The sequence below is a fragment of the Macrobrachium nipponense genome, chromosome 40 (genome assembly GCF_015104395.2).
Source record: "Macrobrachium nipponense isolate FS-2020 chromosome 40, ASM1510439v2, whole genome shotgun sequence".
NCBI classification, from domain to species: domain Eukaryota; kingdom Metazoa; phylum Arthropoda; class Malacostraca; order Decapoda; family Palaemonidae; genus Macrobrachium; species Macrobrachium nipponense.
The window spans coordinates 50,256,359-50,271,266 of record NC_061101.1 but is presented as its reverse complement, the minus strand read 5'-3'; the positions used below and the strand labels follow the sequence as shown (position 1 = coordinate 50,271,266).

The 14,908-nt window shown below is 41.6% G+C and overlaps 2 protein-coding genes across 2 annotated transcripts in view; one reads left to right on the top strand and one right to left on the bottom strand.

The window, feature by feature from the left end:
- The window catches only part of LOC135212153 (RNA-binding protein 7-like), a 340,935-nt gene that overhangs the window by 314,498 nt on the left and 11,529 nt on the right, over positions 1-14,908 (bottom strand). The window lies entirely within an intron of this gene.
- On the top strand, positions 238-8,329 carry LOC135212151 (uncharacterized). Its single transcript, XM_064245569.1, has 4 exons — positions 238-434; positions 3,530-3,662; positions 5,996-6,220; positions 8,008-8,329. The coding sequence occupies exons 2-4, from the start codon at positions 3,572-3,574 to the stop codon at positions 8,154-8,156; spliced, it is 465 nt and encodes a 154-aa protein (XP_064101639.1). The 5' UTR covers positions 238-434; positions 3,530-3,571; the 3' UTR covers positions 8,157-8,329.

Genomic DNA, 14,908 nt, shown 5'->3' with positions numbered 1-14,908 from the left:
AAATAAGTCTTTCACTTGTTTTCAGCCTGTTGGTGACGCTTCTCTGATGAGTTCCTGACGTGTGTTTAGGACTTTTAGACACCCAGCTTAAAGGAAGGGGTGTTACGCGCCTCCAACTGACCCATTACCACTGCTACTTCCACTACCATCACCAAGTCTGAATGATAGCAGAGCTTTTGTGAAGTGCCGCTGTACATTATTGCATTGGACATGTATCTCATTTTCTTTGCAGGTAATGCCATCACAGAAACAACAGGAACCTCAATCATACATTCGATCTCCCTGAACTGAGCGAAATTGTCATCGGCTTCAAAGTTTTCTTCGATAGAACCGATATTGTCGTCAATCTCTACACGGCAGAAAATGAAGGCAAGAGTCAGACTAAAAATTACGGGAAGAGTGAAGAATGGCGGTTCTTCAGGATAACACAAGATGCAAGTATATGATTTAACAGAGTAAACATTAGCGCTCGGCCACCAATCCGGTGGTCCGAAGTTCGATTCTCGGCCTGGCCAACGCGGAATCAGAGAAAATTATTTCTGGTGATAGAAATTCATTTCTCGATATGATGTGGTTCGGTCCTACAATAAGCTGTAGGCCCCAATGCTAGGTGACCAATTGGTTCCTAGCCACGTATAAATATCTACGCCTTCGGGCCTACCCTAGGAGAGCTGTTAATCAGCTCAGTGGTCTGGTTAAACTAAGATCAGCTCAGTGGTCTGGTTAAACTAAGATCAGCTCAGTGGTCTGGTTAAACTAAGATATACTTAATCGAGTAAACCGAAAACATGACACAAACAACACTTTCATGCCACTGAAGGAGACTAGAGAAGGATAAAGTAAAAAATATTTGAAAAATGTTGTTGACAACAATGACAAAATATTTCCAAGATGTAAATTATATAATTACAGCTAATTCAGCATTCACAGTTTTCCTAATATTCAGGTTTAGATACTTTAGCATGTGGGCACAATGAATAGTCAGGGTAGTAATAGTTACTTTATAAGGGCAATTTGACCAATACCTCTTAAGAAGACAAAAAAAGGCCAGAAATTCTTAGGAAAAATCAAAACGCATAAAAAAGCAAATCGAAGGTAAGGGAGGGGTGGTTCTAAGATATATACACATATTGTATGTATATATATATATATATATATATATATATATATATATATATATATATATATATAATATATATATATATATAAATATATATATATATATATATATATATTATAGATATATATATATTATATATATATATATATATATCATTTTACCAGTCACACACATATATATGTATATAGTGTGTGTGTGTGTTATTATATATATATATATATATATATATATATATATATATATATATATATACATATACATATATACAAATATATATGTGTGTGACTTGTAAAATGTTCTGTTACCACAAAATTCTATCTAGAAATTTTATATTTGAAGGCTCCGACACATAAGATGATGGGTCCCAAAATTCACAGAGACAATCTTCCATTTAGAACCATCATCTCATGTGCCGCAGCTTTAAATGATGAAATTTCTGAATGGTTAGCTGGCCTCCTTTCCCCCTCTCATAGGCACTTTTTCTCCCGGTCACATTAAACATTCAGAGAAGCTCATATACCACTTCACAGCATAAAACGTTTAAGCCTTGATGTAGATTCCCTATTCACAAAAGTACCAGTACAGGACGTTCTTCAGTTTTTGAGGGAAAAATTAGCCCCCTGTCAAGATCATTTCCCATTGGCTCTTAACAAAATAATAAAGTTAGCCGAATTATGTGTATCTAATAACGTATTTTTGTTTAGGGAGTCATTCTTTCGTTTGGGGAGTCATTCTATAAGCAAAAATTTGGGTGTAGCAGGGATAACCTTCAAATCTTATTTTAGCCAATCTATACATGGAATACTTTAAAACTACAGTAATAAATGCAATAAAGCCCAAAAACATGTTGTGGATGAGATATGTAGATGACATTCTAAAATTTTGGGATAACAGGAGGGACAATTTCAACATATTCATTTCAAAATTGAACGCATTAGTGCCCAGCATCAAATTTAAAGTAGAATGGGAAACAGACAACAAAATTCCATTTCTTGATGTTTCAATAATTAGACACACAACAGAATACTAATATACTATATACAGAAAACCAACATTCTCACTTTCATACATTCACTACTTTAGTTATCATGACAGTTCTATCCAGATTGGAGTAGCCAGCAAACTATTCTTAAGAGTTTTACGAATTTATTCCCCATATTTCCAGGAAAAGGAATTTGAACTAATTCGTAAGCAGCTTTCGTCTTTAAGGTATCCTGGCCATATAACTGAGAAAGCGATTCATAAAGTAGATGTAATTTTCAACCGACCCCCTCAAGACAAGACCAGACACACTCAACATTAAATAAATTAATAATCCCAATTCTGGAAAGGATTACGACAGTGACCCAGACCCTCGGAAAATCTAACCCTCTGCCTTCGCCTACCCAAATACCCTAGCTAAATCCCTGATTAACGTCCCACAAAAGACAATCCCCAAAGACACAGGAGTATACAAAATCTCATGCCTGGACTGTGAACAATCTTACATCGGATTTACAGGAAATTCACTTCCCCAGAGATTAATGTAACATAAGCAGTCAGTTAGGTAGGAACAATAGAGCTCAGCTATTTTTTAACCATATAAATAACCATAACCACACAAAAAATTGGAATTTGTCACTTATAACTTATAGCAGCAAATGTCACTACATAAGCCAGATAATAGAGTCAGCCTTGATTAAACAAAGACAGGTATGATCATCTCAAAGGGCACCAGGGATTCAGATATAACAGGCAAAATCTTCCTTTAACCAAAGCTTAAGAAGATTAAAGAGGAATTATCAGTAGGGGTGACTTAGTAAAATGGCTACCTCTGGATAGATCTTAGTATAAATACTTTCTTTTCTGTAACTTTTCTCATTCATTATCTACCTGAAGAGAGATACAGCAGTCTCTGAAATATAGTACTTACTTTCTATATTTTGGCGTTTTTATGGGCCTCTATATCTATATATATATATAGATGTATATATACATATCTATATATATATATATATATATATATATATATATATATATATATATATATATTATATATAATTGTAATAGCCACAATGATCTCGTAACTCCTCGAAAAAGTGACGCATGCATATACACACACATATACGTTACATATACATAGAGTGATAGATGTGTGTGGGTGTGAAGAGTTTCTCATGGCAATTCGTAAGTCCTACGTACAACTCCCTGATGTGTGCAGAAACAAAACTGCCGTGTTTTAAGTACAAACTCTCCCTGTAAAGTTTCTGAGAACAATACAGCATTATAACCAATCTTATCTCTGGAAAACTATATATATATATAATATATATATATATATATATATATATATATATAATATATATATATATATATATATCAGCTGTGAACTCATCTGACTAATGGCATCCACAATTTCTCGCCCTTCAGGAATACCGGATACCCAATGGCCAACCAGTTAACCTTAAAGCCATGAATATTACTACTTTGGTTGGAAGGAAATTCGCAGTTTCAAGCAGCGAAAGGGTCTGCTGGCGTATGTTCCTCCCTAGTGGTAATGTGGGTAAGTCTAAACTAACGCCATTTTTCAGTCTCTCTGTCTGCTTAAATCGTCAGTAAACGTTCGTTTTATGTCAGTAAAAACTTCACGCATAACCAGCACAGAGAATGTCAAAACTTCACAGTATATATTTTAACATTATAACTGGGCGACCATTAACTGTCGCCTAGTAAGGATTATTTTTTACTACTGGACGACCAGACAAATCCTTAAAATTGACATGAATTATTAAGAAAGGGAAAAGTTACTCTTGCAGTTTTGGCTTTCGGGGTTCTGCGCTCCGGACCCAATGGAAGGGGGGGGGGGGGGGGGGGGTCGCTCACCCAAGACCCTATAGTACTGTAGCATTACCCATATTACAAGTCATAATATCCATATGGTCGACCAATAAAATCTCCTCAAAATATGCCCTGAAACTTTGTATAAAAGATCTGCTTGTTTAAAAGGGATAACGAATCCGTCCACTCTTCCCAAGCTTCTCAATGGAAAACCACTAATTTGAGCTACACAACCGTTTCTAGCGTGTTACGACGCATACGTGGGCGTCAGGAATTTCTAAGGTCTGGATACACGAGCACTACAAAAACGTCGCGTTAGTGACGCTGTCTAACGTTGAGGTTTTTGGCCAGGCTACACGAGGGCTATTTTCGAAGCGCTACTGAGTATCAATCATTATTATCGGACTGACTCTCTACTGGTCAATTTCCCGTTATGTTTGTAAATCACCGAAAGCGTGGCGACGTTCTACCTTTATTACAGCTATGATCCTTCATTCTGACATTGCATAATGCCGGCCCGCCTTCAGCTTCACAAATAAATTTGTCTGTGCCGAACATCCCCTGTGCTGTCTCTCAGGGTACCTACTGGGGTAGGTGCTGCTGTCCTAGCGGCTGGGCGCCATCAGCGTTATAAAGTCGACACCGACACGACGTTAGAAATTCCTGACGCCCACGTAACGCGTCCTGACGTAACGCTAATGTAGTCCAAGTTAGTGGTTTTCCATTGAAAAGCATGGGAAGATACCTCATTCTGTAATAGAAAGCGTCAGAAGGCGTCAGCAATGCGACGTTTTTAGCACTCGTGTATCCAGACCCTTAGTATGTCCTTTCTAATCATCCAGAAAGTCAGTCCTTATAACATTTAGGCTGTCAAGCCAAGCACTGGGGCATCTTCGGCCATTCGGTGAGAGAGGAAGGTAGAGTGGTTGGACAGTAAGATAAGAGATCCACAAAACGTAGAAGATGAAGTGCAAAGGTCTAAAGGTGGAATTCAGAGCTAAGATCAAAGTTGCACGGAAATGCAACGGTTAGAGTTATGCTCGCAATGCACACATGAGGTGCACTGGCAGCAATACTTCCCTTGGGGTTGTTTGTCCTTAGGCCGATGTAGAAGTAGCGAGAAATTCACTTCTGCGAGACGACTGCAAAATCTAACACACCTATAGTAGATTCACATCAACTGCGCCTCTGATGTCTATGGCAGTCCCTTACGATGCTCCTGATTGGCTGTTGATAAGCCAGTCACACAGGGCTGGAAACTCAGTCTCGAGAGAGAGTTCACAGAGGCAGAATGTATGTTCTGCTTCTCCTGAGGGATACGACTTTCAAAAGTATCCCTCAGGAGAGGTGGAACATACATCCTGTCTATGTTAACTCTCTCTCTAGACTGGGAGTTTCCAGCCCTGTGATTGGCTTATCAACAGGCAGCCAATCAGGAGCATCGTAAGGGACTAGCCTAGACATCAGATGTACAGTTGATGTGAATCTACTATAGTAACGTGAAATATCTTGGGCAGTCTTGCCATTTTCAAGGTTCGGTGGCCACTGTTAATGCAGGTGTGGCATTTATTTCAACTCAGACTGAACTTTGCATACTGAAGCGACAAATAACTTAGCACCAGTGAGGTCCTAAAAATAGTAAGAAAATCGTCTCTAAAACACTGGACATTCTAGAATTCGTATTCCACTGTTAATGACAATCGCCTTGTGACAGTCACTGTCACCTTGAACCAACTTGTTTACGAGAAAACTAACAATTCAGTCTCGTGGAGTTCTCTTCCAGTTTCATTGAACGGTCTAATGACAACCGTACAATTATCTGCAGCTAATGCCAGACTGTCCTCCTTCCACTCGACACCTTCAGTGCAGTGGCTTGTGGTTTTCCAAAGCTAAAATCTGACATAAGAAGATATTTCAGACTGAAAACCCACTCACACATCTTGTAAGCCACAAGCGTTTGTATCACGCTGACATTAACACGACATGAATTCTTTCTGCAGCAATTTTCGATGAATAATACAGTATAAAAGAATAAAAGCTATATTATAACGATTCCAGAATGCGAGTTACCTCCTCCAACTTCCGAACAACCAGAATATTCAACCCCTGATCCTGAACATCATCGCAATGATAGTACCATATGCAAAATTTCACCTAACAGTGAGAATGTTAGTACCATCACCCTCATCCTCATAGCCGCTGTGAGCGTTTTGGTGGCCTTGTTGTCTGGGCTGATCTGCTACCTGCATCACCTGAAGAAGCAGGTTAAGAGGGCGCAAGAAGGTAAGGTGAAAAGGAGAAAAAAATCAGCTATTTATTAGTGGCCCTTTGCTATGCTTGTTGCCACCATCCAGTGTGTATTGTTTTCACCTTGTAAGAAAATGGAGCCTCGTTCAGTGACGTTTAGGAGAGTCATGATAAAAGTCAATAATCTATCTAGTATTTAGTGAAAAATAGGGATAAGATAGGGAAAGGATGCGGTGGGAATATTATTTGTTTAGTGGGCGCAAAGGTGTAGTAGTACAAACCAATTCCTTCATAACAATTTCAGTCAACTTAACATACGTCGCTAGAGGTATCACAAGTATGCTTTCTTTGCTTAATCACCCAAACATATTCGATGCTTATCCTCCAATTTCTTGTCGAAAATGGCTTACAAGATCCCCCAATTTCTTGTCGAAAATGGCTTACAAGATCCCCAATTTCTTGTCGAAAATGGCTTACAAGATTCCCCAATTTCTTGTCGAAAATGACTTACAAGATACCCGAATTTCTTGTCGAAAATGGCTTACAAGATCCCCGAATTCCTTGTCGAAAATGCCTTCAAGATACCCGAATTTCATGTCTAAAATGACTTACAAGATCCCCAAATTTCTTGTCGAAAATGGCTTACAAGATCCCCGAATTTCTTGTCGAAAATGGCTTACAAGATCCCGAATTTCTTGTCGAAAATGGCTTACAAGATCCCCGAATTTCTTGTCGAAAATGGCTTACAAGATCCCCGAATTTCTTGTCTAAAATGGCTTACATGATCCCCGAATTTCTTGTCTAAAATGGCTTACAAGACCCCGGAATTGTCTTGTCCGAAAATGGCTTTACAAGATCCACCGAATTTCCTTGGTTCCCGAAAATGGCTTACAAGACCCCCGAATTTTTCTCTTGTCTAAAATTGGCTTTACATGATCCCCCCGAATTTCTTTTTGTCTTAAAAAATGGGCTTTTACCAAGATCCCCGAATTTTCTTGGTTCTAAAATTGGCTTTTAACAAGATCCCCCCGAAATTCCGTGTTCTTAAAGAAAACAGTTAAACTACAAGATCCCTAAATTTCTTGTATGAAGTAGCTTAAAGATCTATAACTTCTTGTCTAAAATGGCTTAAAAGATCCCTGACTTTCTTGTCTAAAATGGCTTAAAAGATCCCTGACTTTCTTGTCTAAAATGGCTTACAAGATCCCTGAATTACTAGTATAGAGTGGCTTACAATATCCCTGAATTTCTTGCCTAAAATGACTTACATCTTCCTTGAATTTCTTGTCAAAATGGTTTACATGTTCCCTGAATATCTTGTCTAAAATGGCTTTCATGTTCCCTAAATTTGTATAAAAGGACTTACAAGATCCCATAATTTCTTGTCTAAAATGGCTTTCATGTTCCCTAAATTTGTATAAAAGGACTTACAAGATCCCATAATTGTCTAAAATGGCTTACAAGATCACTATATTTGTATAAAACGGCTCACAAGATCCCTAAATTTTTTGTATGAAATGGTTTACAAGACCCCTATATTTCTTATCTGAAATGGCTTACAAGCTCCCTATATTCCTTGCATAAAATAACTTTAAAAAGACCCCTGAATTTCTTGTATAAAATAGCTTACAATATCCCTGAATTTCTTGTATAAAAGGCTCACAAGATCCTTGAATTACTTACAGTATAAAATTATGGTCTTCTATAAACCTCGAGTCGGTTTATCCTTGGAGCTAGTATCTCTTGTTCAACATGCAAAATGAGTTCACCAAAACTTCATCTTTCAATAACGAAGAATAATTAGTTTTTTTTCTCCTCACCAGGGAAGCAAACAATCACCAACAACCCAGAAAACCAGACGATACACTTCAACACGAGGAACGCTACAGGAGCCGTCTCAGACGCGACAGCTCGAAGACCCAACTCGGCCCACGAGAGTGAAAATAGCATCTACGGTGCTGTTATTCGCTAAAGCTCGAATATGAAATGACAAAACACAATATATAAATACACATACACACCACTATATATATATATATATATATATATATATATATATATATATATATATATATATACACTATAATGTTTTATTCTTACCTAATGGTCACCCCAGTCGTAAGATGAAAGTTGTTGTATAATAATACTTTAATATTAAAGTGGTATCTCCATATATTAAGTGTGAATAAAATGAATTTTCATCTATTCTTGACTTATGGTAAACCTAGCCATAAGATGAAAGTTGTTGATAAACAATCCTTTGAAATGAAAGTTGTTGATAAAACAATCCTCTGAAATGAAAGCTGTTGGTAAAAATGAAACCTTTGAAATGAAAGTTAATAATAAAAAAAGTCTTTAGAATAAAAGTTGTTGGTAAAAATGATATTTTAATGATAAAATAAGGTTTCATATATACTTACCAAACAATTGCGTTAGCTGTCGAAAATTCAAATTCCTGGCGGCGGTAGCAGCACTGCCACTGTTTGTGTAGGTGATACAGATCCCGCCCACTTTCGGGAATACCTGGTACTGCTGAGCGTAAGACTTCAATTCGTTGAGCCGCAACGTCCATCTGTGGGGAGGAGGGAGGGCTCTGATTATATAACTGTTTGGTAAGTATAGTATATGAAACCTTATTATATCATTAAAATATCATTTTCACATAAGTGACTTACCAAACAATTACATTAGCTGACTCCACGTTACCCGGAAGGTGGGTATATGGACAGTTTTATGAACAAAAATAACAGTCATGTACTCACATTATATATAATGTCTGCAGTACCTCACCTTGTGAGAGAGCAGTTACAGGTAGATACTGCCTCTGGTCGGCGCTCTCATCACATGAAGGAGACGTGGCAATAAAGGCCAGGGTCGTCCCTACTAATGGTGGGATTTTTGCAATCATGGAAGTTCACCAATGACTGACAAAAAACAATAATTTGCCCTTGCCCTAGGCGAAAAGACCAGATAAAAAACTATACAAAACCATCACCTACACGAAAAACCTATGGTACCCTTAACCAGATATAAGGACTGGTGGGTACTTCAGGTACATGCACCCCCAGGCTTCCCACAAACTCAAAAAACCTAAAATTCAAGGTGAGGAGATGGTAGAGGGAAAAAACTGAGTCCCCCTATGCTTCCTCTCCCAACACCATTCCCACTACTGACAACGGTCCCAATCTAAAGCAGTTTTTGTAAGTAGTTTCTACCTCCTTTAAATAGTGAGATGCAAACACCGATTTCGGCCTTCCTGAATGTAGTTTGCATAATGGAGGATAGAGACATATTCTGTCTGAAAGCCAATGACGTTGCTACTGCACGAATCTCATGCGTCTTCTCTTTCAGCACCCTAAGAGCATGTTCCTGAGTTTGGCATGCGCTTCCGGATCAAAACTCCTCAGGAAAAAGGACATTGCATTCTTTGAAAGAGGCCGAGACGGGTCTTTCACCGAGCACCAGAGTCGGCTCGATCTCCTCTCACCGTTTCTGGTCCTAGTCAGTAGTGTCTGACGGCTCTGACCGGACACAATACGTTCCTCATCTTCTGACCCGACTAAGTCCGTTAGGTTCTTTATCTTGAAAGAACGGGGCCAAGGATTCGAAGGATACTCATTTTTAGCAAGAAAGTCTGTTACATAAGAGTAAACTGCATTGGCCTGGGCGAAACCCACTTCCTTACTCATTGCCTGCAATTCGCTTACTCTTCCCGCTGTGGCTAAGGCGACTAGGAATAGTGTCTTCCTGGTTACGTCCCTCAAGGTTACAGAATTCAACGATGCGAATAGGGGGCCGTTGAGCCACCTTAAAACTACATCCAAGTTCCATTCCACTTCTTCAGGCTTGAAAGTCTTGGAGGAACTAAAGGATCTGATCAGGTCACTGATGTCCTGATTTGACGAAATGTCGAGGCCTCTATGCTTGAAAACCGATGAAAGCATGGCCCTATATCCTTTAATAGTTGAAGTGGCCAACTTCTTGGTGTCCCTCAGAAATAACAAAAATTCTGCAATTTCTGTTATAGATGTCTCAGAAGAAGAGATGCTATGTCGTCTGCACCATGACCTAAAAACTCTCCACTTGGACTGGTAGAGCTTGGCAAAAGAGCTTCTTCTGCAGCTAGCAATAGCCTCTGACGCCCTTCGCGAAAACCCTTTTGCTCTGACCAGGTTCCTGACAGTCTGAATCCTGTCAGGGCCAGAGCGGACAACCCTTGGTGATATAGGTTGAAATGGGGTTTGTCTGAGAAGCGATGGATTTTGTGGAAGTAGTCTGGGCGGGAAAATCCACCAGCAGATTGAGAAGGTCCGGGAACCACTCTTTCCAAGGCCGGAATGGCGCTACTAGGGTCATTGTCACATTCTGGTGTGATTGAAGCTTGTTTAAGACCTCTCTTATCATCCCGAAGGGAGGAAAAGTGTAAACGTTCAGTCCTGTCCAATCTAGCAGCATCGCATCTGTTCTCCACGCTAGTGGTTCTGGAATCGGAGAACAGAAAATGGGAAGGCAATTGTTCCTCGATGTGGCAAACAGATCTATTGATGGTCTTCCCCAAAGCTTCCAGAGGTCCTGACACACTCTCTCCTTCAGAGTCCGTTCTGTTGGTAACACCTGATTTACCCGACTCAGTTCGTCTGCAAGTACGTTCATTCTCCCTTGCACGAATCTTGGAAAAAGGGTGATCCTCTTCTCGTTCGTCCAGGTGAGGAGATCTTCGGCTATCTTGTCGAGAGAGAACGAGTGGGTCACTCCCTGCTTCTGTGCATATGACAATGCTTTGGTGTTGTCCAAGTAGACCGCTACGTTTCTTCCGGTGACTAAGTGGTCGAACGCTTGTAGCCCTAAGAGGATGGCCTTCAATTCCTTCCCATTGATGTGCAAGGTCTTCTCTTGTTCTGTCCACAGACCTGACACTCTCATGTCTCCTATGAGGGCTCCCCATCCGCTGTCTGAGGCGTCTGAGAAAAACTGCAGGTCGGGGTTTGACACGACTAGGGAGCTTCCTTCTTGTAAACATTTCCCCTCGAAAGCCACCAACGAAGATCCATCTTTATCTCTTCCATCAGGGGGAAAACTAGTGAGTCCGACTGTGTCTTCCGAGACCAATTTGCTTTCAGGAAGAACTGAAGCGGACTCATGTGTAGGCGTCCCTAACCTGACAAAACTCTCCACAGAAGCAGGGTCCTGATAGGGCTCATCATTCGAGTGCTGAGCAAGACAGGCGAACCAGAAATTGCTGACTTGTTGACAGGCAGGACTCTATCCTCTTCAGGGAGAGAAAAACCCAAAAAGCTAGAGTCTAGTATCATCCCTAAATAGAGAATCCTCTGAGTTGGAATCAATTGGGACTTCTCTGTGTTTACTATGATACCCAATTGTTGTATCAAAGTAAGTGTCTTCTATCAACAAGTCCATCCACACACCGACGCCTGGATCTGGCTCTCAGGAGCCAGTCGTCTAAGTAAAAGGCTGTGTTCATCCCCATCAAATGCAGCCACTTGCAGAGGAGCGAGAATCCGAGTAAATATTTGAGGGGCGGTTGACAGACCGAAGCAGAGGGCTCTGAACTGGAAGACTCTCTTCTTGAAGACGAATCTCAGGAACTTCCTGGAGTCCTGATGGATGGGGACATGGAAGTATGCATCCTTCATGTCGAGAGATACCATCCACAAGTAGCCCGATTGGATGGCTGAAATTACTGATCGACTGGTTTCCATTCGGAATTTCGTCTTCCGGACGAAGAGGTTCAGAGCGCTTACGTCCAACACAGGTCTCCATCCCCGATGCCTTGGGGACTACGAAGAGCCTGTTGTGAAACCCAGGGAAGTTCGTCTCTGTTACTTCCTCTATGGCCTCTTTGTTGATGATGAGCCCTTCTACTTCTTTGGCTGAAGCTAAAGCTCTTGTTGATCCTGTCGAGTATGCTGTCAAACAGACAGGTGTATGTACAGTGTGGATCCTGCGTAAAAGGGATCACATATCCCTCTCGAAGCACCTGAATTACCCACTGTTCTGCTCCTCTTCGACTCCATTCCTCCCAGTAGTCGTGGAGTCTTGCCCCCACGGGTGTGTGAAGGACCTTCCGATCATTTCTCTGTCTTAAAGGAAGGTTTCTTGGTAGACTTGGAGGTGGTTCGTAGATTTGTTCTTGGTCTCTGGCTGCCACCACCTCGATTTACCACCTCGAAAGGGATGTTTTTTTGTAGAGGAGAAGCTTTGGCTCCTGTCGCTGGAGGTTCCTTAGGTCTTCTCGCTGACTGAAAAGATGATCATTGGTGACTTTTTCTCGAGGTCTGACAGCATATGCTTAATGGTTTCTTCTGAAAACAGGTGAGATTTACTCAGGGGGGAGAAACAACAAAGCTGATTTTCGGTTCGTGGGTTACTCCTCGAGATCTGAAGGAGCACCACCGTTCTCTCTTCTTTAGTACTCCCACGTGAATAGGGCGGCCAATTCCCCTGAACCGTCTCTCACTGCCCTGTCCGCACAGGACAACACATTGAGCCAGTCGGCAGAAAAAGCCCCATCTAGAGACTGGCAATCTTAATTTCTGGCTAACGCTGCAATTGTCCAATCCAGAAAACTGAGACTTCGATTAACTTTTCTAAGTTCTTCACCAGGTGATCCAACTCGGATGAAGAGAACAACACTTTCACAGCCGAGAACGCTGCTCTTCTGTTTGAGGTCCACAAGACCGGAGAAGTCTCCTTGGGAGGAGGCAGCAGAAACTCCCAAAGAAGGAACTTCACCTGTCGCATAAAACCTGTAGGTTTTATTCTGCAGCTTCGATGGAGGAAAGGCGAACGAAGCCTTGCCTGACTCCCTCTTCTTAGCAAGCCACTTTTTTACTTCCTTCAGTGCTTTCTTCGAGGACTGAGAAAGAACTAGTTTCGGTAACCCCGAAGGCACTGATCTCTTATCCTTCACAACATCGACGGAGGTGAAGAAGGCAAGCTGGTTCAAAAAAGTCCGGATAAGTCTGTAAAAAGAAACCTTAACAGACTAGAATAAGCAGAAGAGGACTTCGCATCCTGGTCTTGAGTTTCCTCTTCCGACAGAACGGCCGGTACCCCGTCTTCCTCTTCTGTCTGACTCATTATCTTCTTTAAAAAGACCATCAATTCTTGAAGTTGATGTTTAAAGGGACCCAAAGCGGAATCCTCTAGCAAGGTTTGGCCTTCGCATTCATCCTTAGGCGAAGACAAAGTCTGGCTGGTCGTACGGCTCTTCTTCGAAAAATGAACGACTGGAGTCGAAACAACACGAGACGTATGAGGCGAACGAGTCGAAGCAGCTCGAGCGAATGAGGCGCACAAGTCGAAACAGCTCGAGACGTATCTAGACCGGTGAACGATCGATGCAGCTCGAGGTGAACGAGGCGCACGGGTCGAAACAGCTCGAGACGTAAGAGGCGAGCGAGTCGAAGCAGCTCGAGGCGAATGAGGCGAACGAGTCGAAACAGCTCGAGATGAATGAGGCGAACGAGTTGAAAACTGCTATCGATACATAACGAGGCGAGGCAGTTTCGCAAGCGCGCAAGCGCTGTAACGCACGTGAGCGTCTGACTCCGTCCGAAGTTACGCTATCCAAAAAGGACTGATGATCTTCCCGGAAAAACTGGTCGGTGCGCGAAACTGCAAGAAGGTTGTGGACTCCAGTGCTCCTGGATTTCTTAACAGCGGCGACATCCTCTCGTATGTTGGGCATGTCTCTTCAACGGATGCGACACTAATTCACTCCACACTTTTCGCCTCAACACAGGCGCTGCACTTTCCGAGTCAGACGACAACTGCGCATCACTGATAACTACGCCTTTCCAGGGGCGTTTTCTGGACACTCGCGAGTCGACTACGTCGATGGAGTCGGCGACTGACCATGGGCAAACTCCCCGTCTCCCTTCGACCTCTGGTATGTCTTCTCCCGGGAGCTGGGGAGTATGACAAGTGACCTTCGCCTAGGAGAACAGGGGGAACGGACAGCCGCCTCCTCGGACACGACACTGACACTGACACTTGGCCTAACACTGGCCTTTTCACTTGACTTCTCTACCAACGCACGAAACGACATACCCAAATCCATAACGGATTTTGCCAAGAACTCAAATTTCTTGTCCATCTTGGACTCTAACAAGGAAATGGTGTTGGGATCGGAAACATGGGATACCTGGTCTGGAGTAATTGGTACTGAAGTTGGAGGACTATCAATAGGAGATATATTCGATAAAAGTGGAGAAGATAGTGACGGTTTGCTTGCTTCTAAAGGCACGGGAGTTGTCTCTACTCTAGTTTTACTACCCGCTCTAGGAGTTGCTTTCCTTTTCCTATCTTTGTCCATCTTATCCAAATGAGCTAGAAAAGTCTTCCTACCTTGTTCATCTAAACTATGGCACTTGACACAAGTTAATTCCTTGCTACAGCACTGACCCCTACATTTAACACATTTGGAGTGCAGATCATAACATAGTTAACTAATCTAGTTTTTGCAACCACTGCTGCAAAACCTAACTGAAGAAGAACTAGCATCAGACATCTTCGTAATAAATCGTTAATAACTAGGCAGCTAACTGATGAAGCAAAAAAGCCAACCAAGAAATTGTACATCAGCAAAAAGAAAAAATCCACAATGGCGACGAAAGTCGACTGCACAACAAACCACCAGTGTTACCCCATGGCCGGCAGAAAACGAATTGAAGTCTAAAGCTCAGCAGTACCAGGTATTCC

Bases quoted from the DNA above. Each gene is read 5' to 3' on its own strand.
- LOC135212151 (XM_064245569.1), top strand. From the start codon at position 3,572: ATGAATATTACTACTTTGGTTGGAAGGAAATTCGCAGTTTCAAGCAGC. The intron at 3,663-5,995 runs GTAAGTCTAAAC...TAACGATTCCAG, and splicing joins CCTCCCTAGTGGTAATGTGG to AATGCGAGTTACCTCCTCCA. The intron at 6,221-8,007 runs GTAAGGTGAAAA...TCTCCTCACCAG, and splicing joins GGTTAAGAGGGCGCAAGAAG to GGAAGCAAACAATCACCAAC.